A 25968-nucleotide genomic window follows, 5' to 3' on the forward strand; every position below is an offset into this window, starting at 1 on the left:
GCACGAAGAAGCCTAACCTATAGATCCTGGTGCGTAAAACCCTCCAAGTGGAAAAACTATTTATAGTTCAGACCATTTTTAGCACATATTCTTTAACCCCCGATTTTACTTATAACAATGACCAATAACGGATTTTGTATAAGCTTAGTCATAGTATGTCTGTTTATAATAATATTTATAAAAATGTCAGTCTCCTTTTTTGATATATAACAACTCAAATACACACTTAGATGCAAGTTTCTACATTTCCAGGCCCAAGTTTTCTGGGTAGATTATGAAGAAAGTTTTCTTTAGAACCAAGAATCTTGCAAACACCAAATGCCTCATTCCAAAAGAGTGGCCACTATAATTGTGACTGTACCAGAAAAACACGACTCAGTACAGTGCAGATATTATTTCGACCCACGTGCACTCTGGTGTTGCTCGTTACATCCTCTCAATAAGAGCCTGAACCTAGAAATCATGTTGTGGGATTCGCTCGTGTGTGTGTGTGTGTGTGTGTGTGTGTGTGTGTGTGTGTGTGTGTGTGTGTGTGTGTGTGTGTGTGTGTGTGTGTGTGTGTGGAGCACCCTACACGTCCCTGGAGACAAGTGTATTAATCAGCTTTGAAGGAGTCCGTCCAGCGCTCACGCAGGCATCTTGCGTAACCGGAACGCACACAAATCCATGCACGCACAACCGCCCCCCCCCCTGTCGTCTTGGCTCCGGTTGTCCCTTTAAAAATCCGAATCCAAGGCCAATGATTTATCAAACTCCTATTATCAAGAAAATGTCACGCGAAGGGCACCTTGCTCCGCACTGACGCAAACTCTTTCCCACGGACCTATAGAAAAGCTTTGCACTTGGCTCTTTGCGCGGCTACAGGCACCAGCTCCCAGTCCTCTCCTCGTCTTTTGTACAGCTGCTCCCTCTCCGCCAGAAGAGCTTTGGACAAGATAAAAACATGGTGAGTGTCCTGACACACTTTTCTTGACGTTTCCACCTGGAGTTCATCTCTTTTATAAACTTATTCTCCGTTTGTTTCTTGTTCATTTGACACTTTCAAAAAAAAAAAGGAGCTGTTTGGTGCGTTGGGGGGTAGTTGCGCTGTCCGTGGTGCTGAAATGCAACTGTTTTTACATTTAGAAAAAACTTTCCTCACTTTGTTCTGTCAGGAATCAAACCCGTTTTTACTTTTGTAGAAATGTGTCATCTGTGTCTTTATAACTTCAAATTGAGGGGAAAGTTTATTCTCCTCCATTTTACCTCTTTTCCTTATTTATCCATTTTCTTATTAACCAGAAACCAATTACACCCAGGTGCTATTTAACCGAGTCTAGTTATTTCCCCACTAATTAACAGCAGAACTGAGCGTTAATCAATCAGGACGATTTTTCCCCCCTTTTTCTCAAATAACCACACTTTCCATTTTTAGAATCTGGAGGCTTCCCTGGGGTCTTTCCCGCCTCCTCCAAGCTAAATCTCGGGGAGTCATTTGTAATTCCTCAGCCCCGGGTCCGCTCGCTGCTGTGACGCCGGTGATCTCGCATGCCTGCCGGGGAGAGCGGAGCCACCGAGAGACCCGCAGCAGCTTGTCTATTGCCCATAAAAATCAGTGGATGTGTGTGGCTGAATGACATGAGGGGGAAATGGGGCGTAAAATTAAAGAATCTTGCAGAAAGCGAGAACTGGAGAAGCAAAGCAACCCCCCTCCTCCCCTCCAACGCACACATGCATGCACGCACACGCACGCACACGCATACACCGGTAGATTGTGAGCCCAAACTATAGAGCAGCCAGAGTCGGGACATGCTGCAGAAAAACGTTGCAGAATTGAGCATTTTTATTCCCGCAGCGGAGATGAGCGGCAGCAGCCTCCTGGTTTCACGGGTTCTGTTGTTCTGTCTGTGCTGATCTGTCTCCTCCATGTTCCAGGATTCCTCAGACCAGAGAGACATGGCCAAACAACCGGCCACCGGCTACATCCCGGCGCAGCAGCCCGACGGAGCTGCGGGACTTACAACAAACAAACCGGACAACACTGCTGCTTGCGCGCCTCCCTCCCCGCACCATCATCCGGCGCCTCAGCCTCCGTGCAACGAGAACAAAACTTTTTGTCCCACGGAAAATAAACCGGGAGACGCGGACAGCAATAAAGCGTATGGGACGTTTAAAAACACCCCACCGGTCGTGCCCGGATCCGTGGCTGTCAACTCGGCCTTCAGGAAGGATTCCGCCGGTTCGGCCCGCGGGGGGTCCGCCCAGTGCGGCGACCCGCTGCGGGCCGCCGCGGAGCAGAACAACACCGCGGGCAACTGGACGGCTATGAGCCAGACCACCATCATCCTGGGAACAGATGGGAACACGTCTGTTCAGCCCGGCACCGTGGCGGGGGTAAGTCAGCCATAACTGAACCGTGTCTTTAACGGGGAGCTGCTGGTGTGGGAGCGGTGCGCGTGTTTGTACAAGTGTCGCTGATAAGAAAGCATGAATGGATGAGGCTGGTGCGCGCCCCCGGGAGCTCCTCCACCGCCATGCAGAGGTTCAGGCTGATGTGTGATGAGGTGACGGAGGATAATCCCGGTTGTGATGCTGATCTGTGACGTGTGGCGTTTAAGGTCTCCTCTGTGGATCTGTGCGTAAAATGTTGATTTCCGAGCTGAATGAGTGGAAGCTTCGATTTATTGCGTAAAGAACAAGAATCATCACAAGGCCTTAACGTAAATCATTCATACAGGGATGTTTAAAAAGAATATGCTTTTTAATGCTGAATTACTGCGGCCTGCGATTTAATAATCCATGTTGTATTGAAGTTTCCATAAAACCACATGAAAGAGGAGTTTTTTTTCTTTACGCACAATCGGTTAAATGAATAAACTGATCAATAAAAGCTCCACAGGCTGATGTGGTTGCATGTGGTGTGATGAGCAGGGTTTTGGGTGGACCCTGGTCTTTGTGGCGTCCCCGCGCTGCGCAGCCTCTTTGTCCTGATGCCTCTGCACCAATCTGATGCAGCCTCGCAGCGAAACTTTCAAACCCGCTTATGTCAGCTGAATATCTGGGAAAGAGAAAAACCGAGGTTTGGATGAAGCGATGATGAGATGAATGATCGGATCAGACCTTCATCCTGAATGAAAACTATATTTGTGCTTTTATTTATACGCAGCCTCGAGAAATGAATGCACATTTATTTTTGCTTCATATGTTTTTTATGTATTTACGTTTACAACATAAACTGTGAGATTATAAAAAAAGGATTGAATCACATCAGTGCTCCCACACACACACACTGGGTTTTGGCCCAGAAGCTCAGGTGTTCTCCGGCTGATGGCGAGCAGCACTCGGGATGCTGCACGAGACTGCGGATTGTGAACAACTCCCACGAGGGCTACCCTCACAAACTCACACACACACACACACACACACACACACACACACAAACACACACACACACACACATACACACACATACACACACACACACACACACACAGACACATCCTCCACATCCAACACACACATTCCCATGCATGGTGCTGTGTATTCATCTGAAGTCTTTTTTTGTTAACCCACTCAGATCCTGCGGTGCAGCTGTAATTACGCATTTATCTGTTGTTTTCCATTTTATTATATTATTACTGTTATTACTATTATTGAGCCAAAGGCAAGAAGTTGTTATTTATTCATAATCTTTGCATGTGATCAAGCTGTTGGTGACATTCATGGAGCTGTAAAGATTCAGGCTTGTCAATAAAATCTGCTGCTGTTTAAAAAAAAAAGTGTTTATTAACCTGAATTATCCTGAAGGAGAAATCCAGTAATAATTAATGAGCCGCATAACTGCAGCTAAAAACTCCCTCTTCTCATGTGTTTCTGTTTAGGAGCTTTTTGTTGGTGGTCGTTGACTGAAGGATTATTTTTTATTGGCCTGTTATTTCTATGATGATCGAGTTTGGAGTTTCTTGTGATGAGACTTTTTAGTTTTAGGTTTTTTTTTTAAGAGTATGAATGGATTTTCTTTTCCCTCCAACTCATTCAGGCTGTCGATGGTGGTGGTGATGATGATGATGATGATGATGATGGTGGAGATGAGAATAAGGCCAGAGGAAACTGGTCCAATAAACTGGATTTTATTCTGTCCATGGTTGGATATGCGGTGGGACTGGGGAACGTGTGGAGGTTCCCTTATCTCGCTTTCCAAAACGGTGGAGGTAAGAAAAAAAAAAAATAGATAAAAATAATAAAAAATTAATTCCAAAAAATAAAGAAAATGAATAAAGAAAGAAAAAATATTTTTTAAAAATCCCATTTTTATTGTCATTCTCCATTTATCCTCATGGGCCTTTGACCAAGCAAAAAAAAAAAAACTACCTTTACATTACTCTCTGGAATTTAGTTCATTGTAATTAAAAAACAATAAATACATGTAAAACAAGGAAAAGAAGATATAAAAAAATCTCTATAAAATACGTATTATTATTTTTATTATTATTATTATTATTATTATTATCATTATTATTATTATGTCAGGTCATCTGTGCTCGCAGCTATTTACAGAAAATGTATAATTTCTATCCATTAATCAGTGTAATGATCCGTACTGTCAGCAGATGGGACATGTGCAGGCATACATGCATGTTTTTTAAAATGAATTCCCATCTTTTTATTTGTATCTATCAGTGAGTTTCACACTTGTCTCTGTAGCCTGACCCTCACTCTCCCTGCAGGAGCTTTTCTGATTCCCTACCTGACAATGTTGGGCATCGCCGGGATCCCAATCTTTTTGCTGGAGGTGTCCCTGGGCCAGTTTGCCAGCCAGGGCCCCGTGTCCGTGTGGAAGTGCATCCCGGCCCTACAAGGTAAACTGCCATAAAAAAACATTCTCTTAAATATATATATCTATATATATATATAAATATATATATATATATATATCTATATATATAAGTATCTTCTTTCTCACGAGTTCTCTACTTTTCCTTAAGAGTAATTTATATATTTCGTCTCATTTATTTATTTTAGGTTGCGGGATTGCCATGTTGATAATATCTGTCTTGATAGCCATATACTATAATATTATAATGTGCTGGACACTGTACTACCTGTTCGCTTCGTTGAAGGGCTCACTGCCATGGGCTAACTGTAGGAATGAGTGGAACACTCCGGATTGTAAGGACAAAGACATGCTGCTGTTAGGTGAGACACACACACACACACGCACACAGACAGACACACACACGCACACACACACCTCACAATGCGCAATGCGTCAGCGGAGGTGTCCTGCAGTATAATGAATCCTGACCTGTGATCTCTGCGCTGTTTCCTCTCCAACACTTTTCAATCCCCCAAAACCTCTTCACCTCTCTGCTCCATGTTAACGACGTGGACCTGTCACAGGTGATGAAGGCCTCAGTGGCACAGATTGTTCTGAGAAACAAACATTTGATGTATATTTTCGGATCATTGTTTTTTTGGGCAGGTTGCAGCAGGGTTTTTATTTCTTCATCCTTTAAACCTGCAGAGGACACAAGAAACACTCTGAAACGACTATGATGAGATCAAATCCTGTTTTTATTCAGAGGGAAATATTCGGGAGTTGATCCAGTTTCGATCTGCGTCGAATAAATATCGAAATTTCCGCTCATTTAACGTAAAATTTGCCAGAAGCGTTTCTGTGAATTCAGCATAAAAACTGCTTGCTTGACAAATTTACTGTACAGAGCTGCTGCAGTGCTGCAGTGAGCCCGAGACTGACCCCTGCAGGCCGCCACACGAACTGCAGCCACATTCTTCACTGCCCCCCCACCCTCTCAGTGTTACAACAGAAGCTTTGTTCATAATCCACATGTTTTGCAGATGTAGTGGAGAAAAATTAAATTTTATTCTACTTAATCCCATAGGAAATACTTGTGCCAGCTTGCTCCAAGATAACAGTGTAACAGTATATCATGGAGTATAGTGATTTAAACAGTATTTAATCTAAACACATAAGTAAAAAGAAAAAAGAAAGTGTTTTTTAAGTCAAATAGAAAATACACTGTGTATACGGAGTGATGCAGAACTAGTGTCTTATAAACAATAGAAGTGAAAATAAAAGAAGTGAGTTACGTGAAACAGAAAACTAACACTGAACTAAAGTGGGAGTGAGTAGTAATGCAAGTAAGTAAAACAATAGTAATAGTAATGGCACATTCTATTCTATTCTTAAATCACGTTGTACCTCGATGCACAGTAAATATATATTTGGTGCATCTTATAATACTGCGTTAATATTTAAAAATAACGTTTGTTATTTTTTCCTTCTTGTTCAGCTGCAGAAACATCTGTCCTGCGTTATTTATGTGTTAAATTAGAACACACAGAATGTTACTGGAAGCATTTTGTCTTAAATGTAGAACAAACGTTAATGCACCGCAGCTTCTATGTATTCAAAGCACCGTTTTACAAATGCTCAACACATTAAACACATTTCACCTGTTTTCTTGCAGTTGAAGGCAAAACGAGTTCTGATCATTTTTGCTTTTGCACATCTGGCTGTGCAAGAACAAAAAGAAAAGACTGAGTCTAATAAAACTGTGCAGGTTCCCTCTGCACCCACAGATGCAGCAGCCTCCCGTCACTCCTCATTTCTACAAACCACATCCATCTGTTCACTTTACTCTCAGAGTGAAAAGCTGAGTGGACGTTAAACTGTGTCCCACAGCTGCACGGTCCTGTCGCTCTCTCCCTTGTTGACGTGTGTTGGTTTGTGATTGGAACAGACTCGTGCATCCTGCGGGACAGAAACATCACCTCCATCAAGAACTCCTCTTTCTGTCTGTCCGCAAACGCTGTGGGAAACCTGACGAAGCTGTTAAACATGACAGTGGACGGAAACAAGACCGATGTCAGCCCCAGTGAGGAGTACTTCAAGTGAGTGAGGCCTCTGGCTGACGGAGGAACAACAGGAGTTTGAAGGAGAATTTAAATGTGACGGAAACAAAAAATAAAATAAATACATTTTTGGAGTTAATGTTAAATCTGATACATAACACATAATACATAACAATGTCAACTGGCTGTGGCAAAAGGTTTTCCTACAATTTTATTATAAAGATAATATGATTTCCTGTTTTAAATTTCCATGGTTGCTATTGAAGTCTCAGATCCAATCTTTGATCAAGAACAGAGCCAGTAAATCTTTTAATTTAATCCAAACACACAAAATTCCCCAGAAAGTTTCATTAAATCTTCTTTTCCTGAAGTTAATGTAAAAGTATTGCTGTTAAATTTCCAGTGAAAAGGACAAAAAAAAACAAACTCCCACACAAATGAAAAACACAAATCATGCAACCAGTGTATGTTACAAAGTACACATGAGTATTTAGTGACAGAATAAAGCATCTCTCTGCAGGTGGTTCAAGAGAGATTAGAAAACAAATTGTGGAAGTGAAATCAGATTTAAATTTAAATTTTACAAAGCACTTGTTCAATAGAAAAATAGACTTGTATGATTTAATAATGCACAGAAATGGTTTCCTCAGAACGTATTTGCAGCATATTTAAATGTTGTTTTTTTTTTGTGTGTAGTGTGAGTAGTTTTGAGTTTTGCTGTTTGACGCCTGCAGGTACAATGTGTTGCACATCTCTCAAGGGATTGAATTCCCAGGAGACATTCGCTGGCCTCTGGCAGGATGTCTCTTCCTGGCCTGGATCATCGTCTACGCCTCCTTAGCAAAAGGAATCAAGTCATCAGGGAAGGTAACGAAACACAAATACTCCACAAACACAGAAACTCCACAAACCTCATCCTCTGATCTGGAATCAGATTTCCCATCAGCATCACTCCACTCTGTGATCAAAGTGCCCCCTAGTGATGAAACAGAAGAAGCTCTGCTCCTCATGATGTTTAAATCAAACATCCCTCAAGATGATGGTTGTTTTCTGATAAAGGCTCTAATTCAGATTCAGATTCAAGGAAAACTAATTTAATGTTAAATCTCTGTTTACACGAAACCAGGACAAAAACACTGAATGTAATATTATGAGTTTTTTGTCTTTAATTATTATAACTTATTATTTGCTATAGAATCTGAGAGCAATGAAAACTGTTGACATTGATTCTGGTTTTTAAAGGATTCAGATCGTCTTAATGTTTTTACAGTAAAACCTAAATTGTCATGATAACAATAACAACAGTGCAAGTGTAAATGAAAAGGCTTTAATGTCATCTTTTTAAACACTTGAGTTCACGGAGTCTGAGCCACGTGGTGTTTTATTCTCATGGTGGATTTCATGATAAACAACCCAACACACAGAAAAGATCATCGGATTCTCTTGTAGGACGAAAAATGATCAGAGAAAGTGTGAGAAGATTGTTTCACTGAAAATTAGAAGATAATTTGTCTGAATTCATCATCTGGTATTTTGGAGATTTGATGTTAACTGAAGGAAAGTCAAGTTTCTTCGTTGTGGAAGTGAATACATGCAGGGGATGGATGATATTCTGGTGTCATGCTGCCCTCTGCTGGATTTAGGGGTGATATGCAACACACCTGAGACAAATAGGACAGATTGACTCAACTGCAACTAATGCACTGCTTATGTTATATATAATATTTATGATTTTTTTTATGCACATAATTTTTGAATCATCGGAATTTGTAGAATTATTTTCTAAAATTGACCAAAATTTCTCATGTTTCTCTTCAGCATTGTCATCTTATCTGCATCCTCACTCTCTCGAATTTATCTCGTCCCCTCTCTGCTCAGGTGGTTTATTTCACCGCCACGTTTCCCTACGTGGTGCTGGTCATCCTGCTCATCAGGGGAGTGACCCTCCCCGGTGCAGCCGACGGCATCCTCTACTTCATCACACCAAAGTGGGAGAAACTGAGCGATGGCAAGGTGACCGGACGTTCGTTCTTTTCCCAAACGGCACACAGGTTTCTGGTGGGTTTTATTCCTGCTCTTCACCTGCAGCTCTCTCCCTCCTCTTCCTCTCTCAGGTGTGGAAAGACGCAGCCACTCAGATCTTCTTCTCCCTGTCGGCCGCCTGGGGAGGCCTCATCACTCTCTCCTCCTACAACAAGTTCCACAATAACTGCTACAGGTAAACACACGACGCTGAATCTGTGAATAATAAATGTTGTTCTTCACAACCAGCAGGTCAGCGTTTGTTTATTTCCTCTCACTGATGTTAGAGCCACAGTTTATCACAAGCTTCATGTGCAGATTCAACAAGGGGACACTGAAGATCTCAGATATTAAAGCAGTAATTTTGTACAGTATTATAATATCTGTTCTTTGTGGCTGGATTATATTTTACATTCTGGAGTCCTCTACTCGACAGTTTTTATTCTCAACCTCAGAAGAAACTGTCCGATCTCTCATCTGTGTTTAAATGAAACAGAGACGCCCTGGATCAAATAAATAATACAAACCAACACACAAAGCTCCTGCAGATGTTTGCTCATTTATGGTCTCTCTTGTGTCTTTCTTTCTTTTCACCTGCAGGGACACTATCATTGTGACGTGCACGAACAGTGCCACCAGTATATTTGCTGGGTTTGTCATCTTCTCTGTCATTGGTTTCATGGCACATGAGTTGAAGGTGCCGATAGAGAAGGTGGCAGATGAAGGTAAGAAACCAAACCTGCAGCTGACAGCAGCGGCAGACTCACTAAAACACACCAGACGTGAAAAAGTTTCATCTTGTGCCTTTTTGTCACGCACGTGTGTGTGTGTGTGTGTGTGTGTGTGTGTGTGTGTGTGTGTGTGTGTTGGTTCCAGGTCCCGGCATAGCGTTCGTAGTGTATCCAGAGGCTCTGACCAGACTTCCCCTGTCTCCGTTTTGGGCGATCATCTTCTTCCTCATGCTGCTGACTCTTGGCCTGGATACCATGGTAACTAAAGTTCATAACCACAATTAAACTGAATCCAGTGTCAATCATCACAGCATGCTTTATTATTACGATAATGGCACCCAGAGGAGTGCACACCTCCGCCAAGGCCCGGCAGTCCCCTTCAATTCAATCAATCATAGCACACACTCAGGGAAGTCAGATCCTACCAACTGTTGTTTTTCTTTACCCTAGAATATATATATATATATATTTTATATTTAAATACTTTGTATTGACATAAGGAGTGGCTCCTCTCTATGGGGGCCCCCATGTTTCTTACTGTAGCTCAGACTGGACAAACTAAACATTTTGAGTTTGTATGACGACTGAAGCTTCCACAGGTTCTCTTCTTGTTTGGAGGGGGAGGGGGAGGTGAGGGGGTATCCAGCTGCAACATGACATTTCACCACTAGATGTCACTAAATCCTACACACTGAACCTTTCAATATAATATGAAATAAAACCAAATCAAATGCGCTAACAGAGGCTGAAATATAATAAACCATAAGAACCATATGTTCATCCTGGAGGATATCAGGAGCTCTGTGGATTAGTTTGTTTTAAGGGTCTAAAGTCGGATCAAACCGAACTCACACAGATTAAAGTCTGTTTGAACTTCTCAAATCATTTGTAAAGAGTTTCCAGACGTTGTGTTTCCTCAAAGTAAATGAAGTTTGTTAGTAAGTTTGTCAGCGACACTCGGCTCTGTTTGAATTCTCCACACGTCGACACACTTAACATAATAACTCGTACGTACACCACCGACTGTGTCCACTGATTTCAGCTCAAGTGTTCAACTCCCCAGGGGGGGGGGGGTCTGATCTGACTGAGAGACACTGAGTTCACCTTCAGGTTTTAGAACAACAACACAGAAGTTTCTCCAAGTTCAAGTACAAATTAAGTTCATTGAAATAGTAATAATCATTTATTGATCTGTTAAAGAAAATCTATTACAAAAGAAGGCTGCTACTCATTCACATTTATACACATACAGTCTGAGTTTAGTTGGGTTATGTTTTCATCTGTGTTTGTTTGTTAGTTACACAAAATCCACTGCACAGATTTCCATGAAATGTGAGTCAGGGAAGTTAAAGTTAAAGTTTGGTGTGAATCCGGATCAGGGGGCACATCCAGGAACTTTTTTAAATTCTTTAATATTGCGAGAAACAATTTTATTTTCTACTTTTTGATTGATTTCTCAGAGAATAATTCATGAATCTTGTTGGTGGGAAAAATCGGAGATATTTATGAGTGTGGTGCAGATCCAAATAAAAATCTAGTGAATTTAAATGTGGTTTCATAAGGAGACTGAGGTATGAGCTCGACTGAGTGATATTCTGTGTTTCTAAATTATTTAGCTTGATGAATATATATTGAAACACATAATTGTATTCACTTTTTTACGGCTGCTATAATCAATATTTTTGTACTAACAAATTCTCCTGAGCTCTTGGAGGAATTTATATGTAGGGAAAACTACTAGGAGATTAAAAAAACAATAGTTTTTTCTGCAAACTTAATCCTAAATGAGAGATATTTCTCTGTTTGCTGGAAATGTAAATAATAAATAAGCTGTTTTCCATCATAACTTCTTGACAGTATTTTATTTCAGCTTGTTGTGTGGCCCTCTAGCAGCTAATGCAGCTTTAATGTATCTCCTCTTCAGTCCAGCCCACGCACCAATTTATAAAACTCACTCTGGGACAGTCAGTGATTTTTGTAAAAGTCGAGAGCTCAAACGATTCTGTATAAAAACACCCACTCCTGCAGGTTCTCGGTGCTCCTGCAGCCGATCAGGGGCCACGGTGGTGCATTGAGACACAAGTCAACAGCAGCAGTAAATGATGATGTTACTTTGACTTGGCAGCGGCGGCTCCGAGGAGCCGGTGGGTGGCTTTTGTCGTGGAAAGCAGCTCAGCAGTAATGTTGACGGGAAATTAGTTTTGGGAGCTCAGGAGGAAGTGGAGGAGCGGAGAAGTGGCAGATAGTGTGGGGTCACTGGGTTTCTGCTGCATGCACATATACACATGCACACACATGCACACAGTCTCAGTCTGCCTGTTTACATGTTCACCCTCTGTCCTCTGGGCTCTGAGCCCCTTTTACCGTCATGTTGCATCAGCTCATCTCCAGACAGCCTCCTCCTGTCATCCTGGTCTAAATTCTTAACACTAATTTGTTTTATAATCGTATCTCGCTCAGCGTCAAAATAACTTTCTTTAGTTGTTCTTGGAAACGAGCGTTCTGAGCTGACTGGCCTGGATATGTTTCTTTATTTCTGTTTTAATTTCCCTACGGGGATTAATAGAGTACTTCTGATTCTGAGGGAACCAGCCAATCAGGATGCACTGTGTGTATGTGATGGGTCATTGCATTTAAAATAGTTTGTTTAGAGAACTTTAATCATGTTTTTCAGGCAAAGCAAATATGCAAAGTGTAGATGAAGCATCTTTCATAATTAAATAGAAAGTAATTGACTTTTCCCTCCTTTATTCTCTTCCCTCCCCTCCACTTCATCTTTACCTTTTTCCTCCCGTCCCTCCCCCAGTTTGCCACCATCGAAACCATCATCACCTCCGTGTCGGACGAGTTCCCCAAATACCTGAGGAAACACAAACCGCTGTTCACCCTGGTCTGCTGCATCTGCTTCTTCTTCCTGGGATTCCCCATGATCACAGAGGTACGACATGGATCTACTGTTCACGTGCACGCTGATGTCACAGCTTTTAGAGAATCCCAACTCCAGCAGGATTCATACACATCTTTACTTATTATTAAGTCACTGAAAGTTACAAGCGTGGATGAGACAGAGGTGGGAAAACGTGAGGAGAGAAGCAGTGACGAGGATGAAGCACGGAAACACTTTTCTTACTCGTGTTTGTGTGTCTGTGTGTGTGTGATTGTTGCAGAGCGGGATGTACATGCTGCAGCTGGTGGACACGTACGCAGCCTCCTACTCTCTGGTCATCATCGCTATCTTCGAGCTGGTGGGGATTTCCTACCTCTATGGTGAGCTCATGTCAGTTACACATCCCACAGAATGAAAAAGAACAGAACGGCAGAGGGACAGTTCTGTTCCTGCAGGAGTGACATGAGAGGGAAGGTCACAAAATCAACACCACACCAACTTTTTTACCTTAAAATAGCAGCTTCATTAAAATGAGTTTGATGATTCAGTGGCTGTGAATATGGAGAATGTTTCCTCTCTCATTCCCTGAACGTCTGCTCTATGTAACTTTGGTGAGTGGGTTCGATCTCCTGTGAGAAGAACTGAGCAGAGTCACAGCTTCAGCCGTCAGAATCCAGTCCACCAGGTGGAAGAGCAAAGCTGAACTGTAGATCAGATAAACAAAGACTTAGTAGTAATAATAATAATAATAAATAATGATAAATTAAATCTTTGGAGCTGCACATATTAAAAATATAAAAAAACTGAATGCTGGAGTAGAACAGACGTCTCCAGTGAACTTTATAATAATCTGCCTGTTCTTTGTTGGACAGAGATGTTGGTCTGACGCTGCCACTTGAGAAAACAGTCACACTGTGGGTATCATTAATATCTGCAGACAATTTCATGTAAGTGCAGCTGCTGGCTCTCAGGATATCATCATGAGCCACAGTCACAAAAAAAACAGTATCTTTTTAAGACCTAAAATGTTGGAGGCAATAACTGACTCTTTGTTTCCAAGGTAACAATTCCACTTAACGTCAGCTCTTCATGACAAAAACAAATCCAATTATCTTCACTTTCTCCAGAGATTTCTCCCAGTTCAAGTTTGGGAGAACATTTGATTTGTTTATTGTAAAACCTTTAGCCACGTACATGGGTCATAGCATCCTACACCTCCTACTCACAGCTCAGTATCTTCTGATCGACTCTCGATGTCTGTTGAACACTTTCAAAACACCATGCTCCAAGTTTGTGATGCAAACTTTCTGTTAAAGATATTTGGAGCCTGTGAGCCCAACCTGAGCCACTCAGACCTGCCATAGAAGATGATATAAAACAGATTTTCACAGTTTGCACGGTCCTGCTTTCACCACGTTCAGGCAGCGCCCTTGTGAATGATTTGCCTGAGGTAAAATAATTAAGTCAGTCTGGGTTTTAGCTGATGGTGTTAGAGCCCCATGAGGATTTGAATGCAGTTATTTTTACTCTTTTTACAGACTCCATGTAGTTACACTATGTGTCTGCCTTTCATTTTCCATCTCACATTTTATTTGTCTCCTACTTCAACATTTACAGTTTAAATTTTGAAATTGAAAACATGTATATAATGAGTAAAAATGCTCTTACACCATTTAAAGTAAATTAAACCAAACTAGAGTTCAAATACAAACAAAAACATTCTGAATTATTTGAATTTAGAAATAAATAAATATATATATATATATGTGTGTAACAGAATTGTATTTACCTTTAATGCTGCTCTAATCAATGTATATCAATATTAAGTTTTAGTGTCTTAAAGGTTCAGTGTGTAGAATTTAGTGACATCTCGTGGTGAAGTTTCATGTTGCTGCTGGATACTCGTCATCTCCCCCTCCCCTTCAGTTGTCATGAAAACTCAAAAGGTTTTAGTTTGTCTAGTTTGGACGACAGTAAAAAACATGGCGGCCTCTGTAGAGAGGACCCCCCTCCATGTGAAAGTATTTAAATATAAAGTTTTATTCTATGGTAAAGAAAAGAACAATTCATACAATTTAGATGAAACACACCAGTGAAAACATCACTAGGATTATTTTATATTCAAAAAATCCCTTTCACCTAAATCTTACACACTGAACCTTTAATATGAAATTACAAGAAAATGGTTGTGTGTGTGTGTGTGTGTGTGTGTGTGTGTGTGTGTGTGTAAAAGCAGCTTCATCCAGGAGTCGTCCTCTGTGTTGGAAATGTTTTCCCCTCTCTGAGCACTGGGTGTCTCTGTTGTAACGTCTCTCGCTCGCTCGGGGAGCTCAGGTGTTCGGTGTCAGGAGGTTGTTACCAGGGCGCCGAGCGGGCGGCTCTGCCTCGGTTTGTCAGAGCATCAGTGCCGGTGACATATTGAAATGATTCTGTGACTCTGCCTCTTCATGTCACTCACTGTTATCCGTCAATAAAGGCAGAGGAATGAAGCCATCTGCTCCCTCGTCTTTTCTCAGGGACGACAGAGACTGATGCTCTCTCCCTGTCCATCCCTCTCTCTCTCACACACTCACACACTCATATGGATGAATTGAGTTTCCTCATCCTCCCTCTTTTTTTTTGAAGGACCTTATTAAAGCCAGGTCACTCTCTGTGCCTCGTCTCTCCGACGTCCTCCCTTGCTTCACCTTTTATTTGAGTCCTCTGTCTTCCCTCTGTTTTTCTTCGCAGGTCTGCAGAGGTTTTGCGAGGACATTGAAATGATGATTGGTTTCCAGCCAAACCGATTCTGGAGACTCTGCTGGGCCTTCGTGACTCCAACCATTCTGACGGTGTGTTTGTTTTGGCCCATCTCACACACACACACACACACACACACACACAAACACACACACACGGACATGTGCAGCTTCCATTTTCACTGTCGCCTTTCAAGTTCATTGATTCGCCAGTGGAAAGGAACAGGGGGAGAAATTGCTCCTGTTTTCACTGAAATAGAAAATTATATTTTTTTCCTTCCAATTCCCGTCGTGTCATCAAGTCTCAAGTTGTTTTTCACAAGAGTCGCTGCCAAATAGTCCATCTTTCGTCAGTTCAGCTGCGGCAAACACATGCATCCATTTCCCGGAGAGAATAGTGTTTATGTGTAAAACGGCCACTTCTTTGTGTCTTGCTGAAGCTGTGAAATCCACTGCACCTTGTTTACCAGCATGTCAGCGTTGGGCCCCGGCAGACATTAATGTTGGTAATTGTAATGGAATCCACTGTAGCTCCAAAAGCAGAGGTGACAATGACAAATGGAGAATCCTGCTGCTCTCGAGGGACGTCAGATTTCCTCATTCAGAGCTCATTGATGCACTACGCCAGGCTAATCTATTTCTGTCTGACTCCTTTTTCTGTTTGTTTTCCCTTTCTTCCTCTTATTCTCAGTCCCTCTCAAACAGATTTGCTGCAAAAGTGGGAATGTATTTTCGGCTCGGTACCTTTTTAGTGCCTTTGTTGAGCACATGGTGAAAAAGGAGCGTCTCATTTTCATCATCCATCCTCTTCTTCAGCAGCTTTAGGCACGTGTGCCGAGATCAGTGCAGCTAATTTGGAATAAATGTGCTGCACAGTCCTCGTTCAGTGCAGAGAATCATTACAATGCAGCAACACTGGGCTGCAGCATTATTTCACTTTCATTTGTATTCATACTGGTGAGAGTTTGCATCTGAAGGAAACTGAAGTCGCAAATCCTCATCAAGTTTTTTTATCTATTTAGTTAAAAATCAGCTTTGATGATCCTTCAAATGAAGAATTGGGGCTTTGTCTTTCACGACTTGTATTAAATTCTCCAGCAAGATTTTTTACAGTACAGAAATAATAACCTTCAAAGATAGTACTGGGATGAAGTTCCAAAAACCCACAAAGTTTTTTTTTCTCATACCTGTGGGAATACAAAATTGGCACATGTGCTTGTTGTGTAAGGTGCATGAAGTTGCAAAACAACTTGCAGACTTTTGGAAAATCAATCTGCAAAGTAAGAAAAAGTTGGATTCCAGAATGCGAGGTCATCAGATTCTCTGCAGCTTGACAGTGACCTGCTGACACAAAACTTACAAGATGTTCTTTGTTTGAAGAAACTTCCTTTGCAAATATTTTTAGTTTGTACAGTTGTACTGCAGATTTTGCTTTATACAGTGTTTTACACAGTAGAAGTCGTATCTTAACGTACACAAGGACCCTGTTTACATTAAACTGCAGAGGGACAAAAGTTCTGCTTGTGATAAATATGCTTTTTATGAACAATGTGAATATATTTCAAAACAAATCTGCATTTTGCCTTTTTTTGTACCTTTGGTGCAAAGCAGCAAAATCACAGCCTTACTGCTGTACCTGTGGCCACTGAGGAGAAGCTGCAGTGACTTGCTCAAGGACACTGCGGCAGTGGGCATCTCGTTTAAAGTACCTTTCTTTTATCCCCTGGCCTGTGCAGGGCATCCTGGTGCTGAGTCTGTACCAGTGGAAGGGGATGACGTATGAGGACTACACTTACCCCAACTGGTCCATGGTTATGGGCTGGCTCATGGTGATCTGCTCCGTCATCTGGATCCCCATCATGTTTGTCATTAAGATGTACATCGCCCCTGGCACCTTTACCGAGGTAATAATTGAAGCGAAGCCGTGACGAGATGCTTTTGTTTTTGTCTCCATAAACACACACACACACACACACACACACACACACACACACACACACACACACACACACACACAGATCAATAGCCTCGTCTCTCGCTCATTAGCAGGGAGAGGCAGGCTGCTGGGTGAGTATTCATTCGGACATTTTTCGGCGAGTCTGACGGCTCTGTTTTAAATAGCCTACTCAGATTAATGGGTGATGAAGATCGTGGCTTTGTGTCCTAATGTCCCAGCTCCCTCAGCAGCAGCTCCGACAGCAGCCTCAGTCACCGACTATCCTCCAACTTAACGTTTTAATTGATCTCTGCTCGATGTAATAAATGCATAATTACCACAGTGTTTACTTTTAAATGCAGGAAAGATTTTATGGCATCCACCTTGATTTAATGCAAGTGGAGGGAGTATAGCGATAACTTCTGCTGCTTTCTTTAATAGAGGTTTTTATTGATTTTTTAGAAAAGGCATCAAATTAGTCTTAACATCTTCTCGGGGTCACTGGAGTCGACGTTACACATTATGAGGAACAAGCTCGACAATAAAAGAAAGAGTGGAACACAGACCGTGAGTGAAATATAAGCAGGGATATCAGCAGGTTATATATAAAGGGTAAATTATTACATTCAAGCACAAGAGTGTAGAAACCAAACGGTCCAATAATCATGAAGAAGCTGAGTTCAGTTCTTCCAATTTAAGGCTTTGATGCCCCCTAGTGGTGATATGGAAAAATGCACTCCAGCAGAAAACAGTGCACGTCACTAAAAACAAGGTTTAAAACAATATGACGTAACTTTTTTACATTAAAAGAGTTTGATGATTCACTTACTGTGAAAATTGAGAATGTTTCCTCCCTCATTCCCCGAACGTCTGTTCTATGTAACTTTGGATATAAATATTTGTTATAGCAGCATCTTTTCTGGTTCAGGAAGCCGGGGATCATGGGTAATATCCAGTTGTGTTTCAGTTCAGTGAGTGTGACGACGCAGTCGTCTCGTTGATGGACTTTTGTTACTTTACGTAAAAATCACTTCATCGCTCAGAGCCCAAGAGAGTTAATGACTATGTGAGGCTGCAGAGGGCGCTGTTGCTCAGTAAGAATTAGATAGTGTTCCTTTATCAACCATGCTGCTGTTTGATCTTCTGTGTCTGTGTAAACCCGCCGGTTGTTTCCTCTCCTCTTGCAGCGTCTGAAGCTGGTCTGCTCCCCTCAGCCGGACTGGGGTCCGTTCCTGATGAAGCACCGTGGAGAACGCTACAAGAACATGATCGACCCTCTGGGAACCAACTCCCTGGGCCTCAAACTGCCCCCAAAGGACTTCCAGCTCAGCTCATACCAGTAGCAGCTGCTCCGCCAGCACCACACCCACCACGTCCAAACCCCTGCAGGGGACGTCTCCTCTCCTTCTCCCTCTTCCTCTCTCTCTCTCTCTTTTTCCCAATCGTACATCACCCTCTGCTTCCTGTCTTCCACCCTACGATGTGGCAGTGGGGACAGGCTCCTTTTCCTCCTCTTTGTCTTCTCCTTCGTCACTGCCTCTCTTCGTTCAGAGAGGAGTGGCTGCCCAGGTGGAGTCTGCTCCTCCGCTGCTGCTTCGTACTCGATTAATGGGCGATCATTGCCTCCCACACATGACCACTGATTACTCCAGAGCCCTTCCCAGGGATCTTTATTCCAAGAGAAAAATTGTGCAATAAAATGGCACAGCTCAGACTGCACTTGCAATATTAGTCTCACCATAGCTGCTCCCTATGGAGACGTGTGTGTTTGTGTGTGTGTGTGTGTGTGTGAGTGCCATCACATTTGTGTGTAGAGATAATGAATCATCTTGTTGAAAGCAGAGGCAGGAAAACAAAAAGAAAATTGAGGGAGAGAGAAAAGGTTGAATGAGCTTGGCGGGGTTCTGTATTTTCTTCCATCTGTGTACAAAGTTCCATCAACAATACAAATAATATCACCTATAATAATAAAAAAAAAAAAACAGCGTGCACTGTTATCACATTTTGTTTGCATCCTGCAGCACCAAGGTACAAATGTATTCACGCTCGCTGCTGCTCAGTCGCTCTCGGTTTGTCAAAAATTACAAGATCTGCAATCTGTGCCTCCTCCAGTGTCCCGGCAGAGTAGCGAACGCATCCTGATCATCACTTTCAGCAGATACACTTTGGCCTCGGTTGACTCTGCAGTGTGATCGTAGCTTGGGTCTATTTTTCTCCCTGAACCCGAGGGACCATTTGCGATAACCTCTCTCTTTCTCTATTTAGTGACTCGTATTTCTGCTGTATTATCCTTGAATATAACGTTCCTGACTAACTGTAGAATAGTGTGTCTTTCCTTTAGTAGATCAGTGTGGCCATTTTACATTTTCAGTTACATATACGTAAACATTCATATATATAATATATATATATACAGAATATATGATAAGATATGTATTGCTTCCAGCAGAGGAGAGAGCTAGCAAGATAGATACTGTGTGTGTGTGTGTGTGTGTGTGTGTGTGTGTGTGTGTGTGTGTGTGTGTGTGTGTGTGTGTGTGTGTGCACTTAACGTCTCTCTAACCCCCACGTTTCTCTTCCTCGCTGTGTTAATACCTTGTGCACCTCTCAGAAAAAGCTCTCCTCCAGTAGTAAGTGTGTGCGTGTTGTTGCCTTCTCACAATATTCGGAGCAGCTGCTACGTGCGAGTAGATGACGATTAGACTTAGAGAACGGCCGGCTCCTTCCCTGGAAGTGTACTTTGTCTCTTGTTGTTTGTGGTAGAGCTGCGGAGACCTCTCTTTGCCATTTCAGACTTTTGCCTCTCGCTTCTCTGTGTGTCCTCATGAGAAAAAAAAAAACAGGGTCTCAGGTATATTTGATTCCAGTCCGACTACCCCGGTAGTTGCAGGAATAATAAAGCATTCAGTGCATAGGAAACAGAGAGTTAAGAGCCATCCTAATGCTAAATTTAAAAAACGGAAGTTGTATGTTGCAAAAGATCAGAATCAAAACGCTGCTTCCTGATCACCTCAGTGCAGCATCACTTCGCTGTTTGCTTCCTGTTGCTTAAAAGCGCCTTGTAGTTATTACACAGGATGTACGAGTGACGATTCTGAGCGACGGTGTGCAGTGCTAAGTCGACTGTCTTGCTTTACAATATGTTTATAACATGGTCAGAAGGAAAACAACTACTAATTTTAAAAATCACAATGCCTGGAAATGTGATCCTATGTTGGTTCAGCCGCTCTTTGTCGAGGTCGTCACAGAGGATCAACATCTGGCCGCCCCTCCTGACATCACCATCGTCTCTATCTCACTGGCTTGTGCTGGGTTTTAAGAGCTGGGTTTGATAGAATACATACAACACCACAGTAGCCTGAAGGAACAGTCCGGTGCAGCTCAGCCGGTGGCCCGAGCGGCACCGGATTTTTTAAATGTGTGTCAGGCGTCCAGTCTCTACTTTGTGGGCTGCCAACCGATCACCTTCAGAGCAACACCACGTTTCCTCTCAGAGGCAACTATAGTTCTTTCCAGGCTTCGACCAGTTGGAGACTGTTGACAAAAAGCTCTGACTGGCTTTAATATACTTTCATCTCTGCAGGCATTTAATTGTTGAGTGGCTTTAGTGTTTTAATGGAGGCTGCAGGTATAGATGCAATAACATTTGAGTTTAAGGGTCTCTAAGCCATGTCCTTTCATAATCTAGACATGAGTTGTAGCACAGATGTGATTTTAGACGTTGTAGCATCCAGAAAGAAAACATAATCAATTAATGAGCACAAATCCCTGTTATTAAATAGCCTGCTTGCTCCACAGTGTCGCTTTTGTTAAGTCTTTGCGTATTTAGCTCTATTCGCTCAAATATGATAATACTGTATGTCTGTGCGTGCTTGTGTGTGTGTGCGTCGTCTCTGTCTTAGTTTTACTGAACTCCACGTATTCTGTCAATCGGATGTTTGCATGGCCAGTCCCAGAGTAGATTGTGTGAAAGAAGCAGAGGAGATTTACTTTTTCTTTTTCCCAGGATGCCTCGGCCCGATGCTCCTCTCTGTCTTTTCTCGTGGACACAAGGACCTTGGTCTAAAATTTGTGACCTTGAGCCGGGTGAAAACAAACTTTTATTGTTGGTGAGCTCCCAAAAGATTCAATCCCACGGCCGCTGCTCACATGGAAGCGTTGGATGTTGTGGAACCTTAAATCTTTGTAGGAAGACTTGAATTATAAAATCCTTTGACACCCGGAGTTTGAAACAAACTATTTTCTTTAGGGCTATAACGAAATAGCAATAGATTTCATTTTTTGGGTGTTTTGTGTCCCCGTGTTTCCATTTCTACTGGGCTTCTCTGCTTTTGCTTTGAGGGGAAAAAAAGAATTAGGGTTCAGTTAAAACCACATTGCTTTATAGAATATAACACTGACAAGCCTGCATGTGCAGTTTGTGTTGCTCTAACTCAATGTCCATGTATAGTAATCCTCGTCCTTTCTCTCTCAATAGTATAAGTCCATGCATGTTTGCTTTAGGGAGCTTTTCGTTCGTCATAAAGTTAAGAAACCGAGCGTCGCTGTCGTCCTCCTCACGCAGGAAGGAGGAAGACGAGAAAAAAAAAAAAGAAGTAACTGTCAATTCGCTTTGCCTGCAAGTCAACTTTGGGCAGTATAGGTAACCAAAGAAAGACTACTTTAACTAGGGTTTTAGTGAAAACAGAAAAACTTTACAAGAAAAAAGGAATGCGTGATCTTCGTATAGGAGGTTGAGATACTGCCATCCATGTCCCATGTAGTGTTCCTCGATGTTTGCCAATACGTTACAAAACATCTTCAGGTAACCATTGGCCTTATAGATGTCCTCTGATGGTAGAATATTGTATGTATTTCAAAACACCACAGAATAGCTTATCGTCTGTCTCATATGGTACCAGTATTCCTATTGTTCTGTCTGTTGTGTCTTTTTGGCACTTTGCTGTGTGACCTATGAATGCATAGGTTAAATTTCTAATTACTTGAGTAATGTCATATATTTCTGTGTGTTCTATGTGAGGTACTGCTGCCTATGGATATAGATATGTGCCTCTAACCGCCCATGACATCCTTTGATTTGGAAATAGAGAGTAGATACTGTATATAACAAATATGTTTTAAAAATATGTGTGAGATGAAAAAAATAAGATATATATCATATATGTGAAATGCATTTATTTTCAATGTCATCAATCTTTGAGGCCCTACCTCAGATTTTGTATTTATGTATAGAAATGCAATTGGATTATAGTATCTTTGCCAATAATAATATATCGCTATTATATCATGAAATGTATAACCTATGAATCAATAAATAAATGTTATTGTTTTCTTCGTTGTCACTGGCTTCATTTCGAACAGACGTTCTCCTGTGACTGTGGCGCTGCTACAAACAACAGCAACAAGGAAATTAGGTTAAGACAATAATTCCCCTCTGTGATCCAACCTGTCAATCAACTCTCATATTCAGATGCTAAACAACTGAAGGCGTCACAGCCGCGTGAAAGCTTTACACACTGTTTGTTGTTTGCTGGGTAATCATGATCAAAGTGGAGGAGATTAAAGAGAGACAGACGATTTGAACGCTCCTGCAGACGTATTCGTTTGTTGGTACATACAATGTGCTGCTCAACACCACTCACTGTGGCAGTTTTGCATATTTCATGTCAAACTAATTTGCAATTTAAATGCGTTTGCATGCAGAACTTTGGCTATAGCATTATATCATACACACCAGAAGCCCCTAACAATGCTGGGAAGCAAAATGACTGTGGAGGTTTATTGAATTAAATGCCTCAATGGCATCGAGGTTGATTGATTTGTTATGAAAAGGCAGGAAACTACTGGAAATAACCATTTGTAAGATTAATTCTACATTTAATTAAGTAGAACAATTCTATATTGCCATCACACAAACATTGGGAGCAATAAAAAGATTTTTAAATGCATTTATTTATTTTATGGATTGTGCATTAATTAAAACCGAATGCAACCTTACTTTTTGTGAAAAGATCTAAATACTTAACATGGTTCAACTTGAGCAAAACATCTGCATGACATCATCCAGGAACAATAGACGACAAGTGAGTATTGTTGCCAGATTGTAAATACGGACGTACGATACTTCTCATCTTCGTCCCACTGTACAAGAATAAAACCAATGTATCCGGAATATGTGCGCTGCCATCTTGAGCTGATGACATCATTTGGAGCCAGAGTCTGTGCAGTGGGGCGGAGCTATAGTGTAAAGTTCCCGCCAAAATATGCACTTGAACCAATCACTGCTCCGTGTCAGCTGTCAATCATACTGTTTCCCTCTGTTATAATATCAAACACGTGGTTAAACATCAAAAATGCTCCCCTCAGTGTGATAAAACCTGAAATGACCTTCCATTAGATTTTTTTAGTTTAGTCCACTAACATGGAGGAGGTGGTAGAAGTGATGCTACGGTCTTAGCAGCCTGCAGCTGACAGTTTATTTACAGCATAACTTCTGAATTATTAAAGCGCTGTTCTGTGAAGTCACCTTGAGTTGTCTGAGGCTCAGATAAAAACTTGTAGACTCTCATCCCACCACCAGCGTGTGTGAATCAGAAACCAGACAATAATCACCGGCCCCAGTTTCATTATCTCACAGCGACTGCTCCTTTTTTCTCTACAGCTCATAAGCAGCATGAAAGCTCCATCAATTGAATCTCTGATGCTGGACTTTGACCAACATGAAGCCGGAAAACTTCAGTGTTTACTTCATTATCCTTGGCTTTAATCCTTTGTTTCAGAAAACCCCGACAGGCGCCTCACAGGAGCACAGAGACTCCTCAGAGCAAAACGTTAACCCTCCCAATTAGAGAGGTAAATGTTGGACCTCTGCAGCCACAGTGGATTTGTTCTTCACCAACACCAAACATTTCAATTTTCCTGCATCAGTTTATTATCCATCTCAATATCTGTTGATAATTTGGGCTTTTTGATTGATTAGAGCTATTATAACTTCAAGGGAATTCTGGGTACTGAGATGAATTCACAGAATTTACCCCCAAAAGGCTTCAAGCTCCAACTGCTTCAGCTGCAACCATTAACATTTGTCTGCTGAGACAATGAACAATTAAAGTCTGGAGGATTTCTTTTGTGGCTATAACATAAAAAAACAAAACAAATCACAATAACACAGATTTCTTTTATCGACACAGTTTGCTCAGATGAATATGGGACAAAAATCGTCAGATGGTAATTTGCAGTAAAACTATAACTTTTACTCTCCCAGGAGATGAACAGAAGACCTGCACAATCATGATAATCCAGAGGGGAAATTCCCTGTGCTTGTTGTAAGGCAGCATCGGTTACTGTCTGCTGAAGCTCTGAGACCTGAAAGTGTCTTTGACTTAAACCATCTGTACCATCTGTTATGGAAAGAAACTCCATAGTCCGTCTCCTCACACCCTGTTAATGTGCGATCATAACCCTTCTGTCTCAAACATTGTTTTCCTGGAATCATTTAATTTAACTTGAATGAGAGTAACAGATCACGTGTCCATGGACGTGCACTTTGACTAATTAGTTTGTCCCATGTTCCATCCACCAACATGGGTGAGACATAGAATACAGCTCACTATGAGTGCAAAGATGTTCTGCAATGTTACTGTCAATGTTCTCTTACTTAGTCAGAATAATACATTTTATTATGATTTTCTGCCGCTGACGTTTATCTAAGTCAAGTTTTAGATGGGAATCTTTTGAAGCTGCTCATGTCTCCACACTTCTCAAAGACGCTCTGGAAAAATTGCTTGAATTCGCACCACGTTCAGTTTCGGTGTCAGGCACGCAAACGATTTCTTTGTTCGTGTTGTGTCGAGTAACCTTTAGTGGTGTGTGTGAGAAAAGGTGACACTCAACATGGTCTTCAGTAAGAGACAAAAGGTGGTGGGGGTCACACAGTGTGAAGGATTGTGGCTTTAAAGCATCAAGTAATTTGATCTAGAGCTTCCACATTGTTCATCGTGTTACCTTGTACCCGTGCAGATATTCACCTACACTTTAAAGTGACTCATCGTTCACAATAATATATATTATTGTACTGTTACAATGATGCATTATTGTACTATTATGTATTATTACTACACAGATGGTTCACTTGACAAAAAATATTGTAACCTTCTTATTTTTAGGGGACAAAAGGGTCTGGCTGCAGAGAGTTTAGCCACAGGTCATGACATCGACACAAAGTGATCGTGCGATGAGTCGCAGTGAGCAACTCATCCTCCTTCATGTTCAGTGGTGATGAATCAATGTTCTTCTACTACAACCATTTCTACAACGACGCCCCTTTCCCAAATTGTTGCTGCCAGATTCGAAACAAGCCACTGTCAAAATGTTGTTTTATTGTGATTTTCCTTGATTGAAAATACGAAGTCTAAACTCAGATGAAAAAAAAACCACTGGAACAAAACTGCACAAATGTTGCATTCAAGTACATGTGGGAACTCACCAATCGAAGTAGAAGTAGACAGAGTAGATTGAGGGAAAGTGGGTGTAAGAGTAGTAAATAAGAACTCTCACAAAATAACAAACTAACCCCTGGAATCCAGTAAACAACACAAACTGAACAGGGTAAGAGCATCTGACAGGCAATTCTTCTTCTAATATCTGTGAATTGACACAGGGGATATTCAAGTTCAAACACCAGGGGGGTTATATAATGTCGGAGCTGGAGTACAAAACAAATGCAAATATTTAATTGAATTTACTTTTAGAAAAAGTCTTGGTCTTCACCTAGTTGTTTGTAGGTTTTGACCATAAATG

General features: G+C 41.5%; 1 protein-coding gene across 2 annotated transcripts; it reads left to right on the forward strand.

Annotated features, from left to right (window-relative positions):
• Nucleotides 1–806: 806 nt before the first annotated feature.
• On the forward strand, nt 807–19127 carry slc6a5 (solute carrier family 6 member 5). 2 transcript variants are annotated; one of them, XM_069526731.1, is made up of 16 exons: nt 807–946; nt 1915–2373; nt 4019–4190; nt 4707–4838; nt 5002–5175; nt 6744–6894; nt 7590–7722; nt 8734–8868; nt 8970–9073; nt 9478–9602; nt 9754–9866; nt 12415–12546; nt 12776–12875; nt 15226–15326; nt 16970–17137; nt 18357–19127. In XM_069526731.1, the coding sequence occupies exons 1-16, from the start codon at nt 944–946 to the stop codon at nt 18510–18512; spliced, it is 2358 nt and encodes a 785-aa protein (XP_069382832.1). In that variant the 5' UTR covers nt 807–943; the 3' UTR covers nt 18513–19127. The 2 variants fall into 2 exon arrangements, with proteins under 2 accessions (XP_069382832.1, XP_069382828.1); XM_069526727.1 differs by lacking the exon at nt 807–946 and having other exon boundaries at nt 1906–2373.
• The last annotated feature ends 6841 nt before the right edge of the window (nt 19128–25968 follow it).

Source organism: Paralichthys olivaceus, chromosome 1 (genome assembly GCF_024713975.1).
Source record: "Paralichthys olivaceus isolate ysfri-2021 chromosome 1, ASM2471397v2, whole genome shotgun sequence".
Lineage (NCBI taxonomy): Eukaryota > Metazoa > Chordata > Actinopteri > Pleuronectiformes > Paralichthyidae > Paralichthys > Paralichthys olivaceus.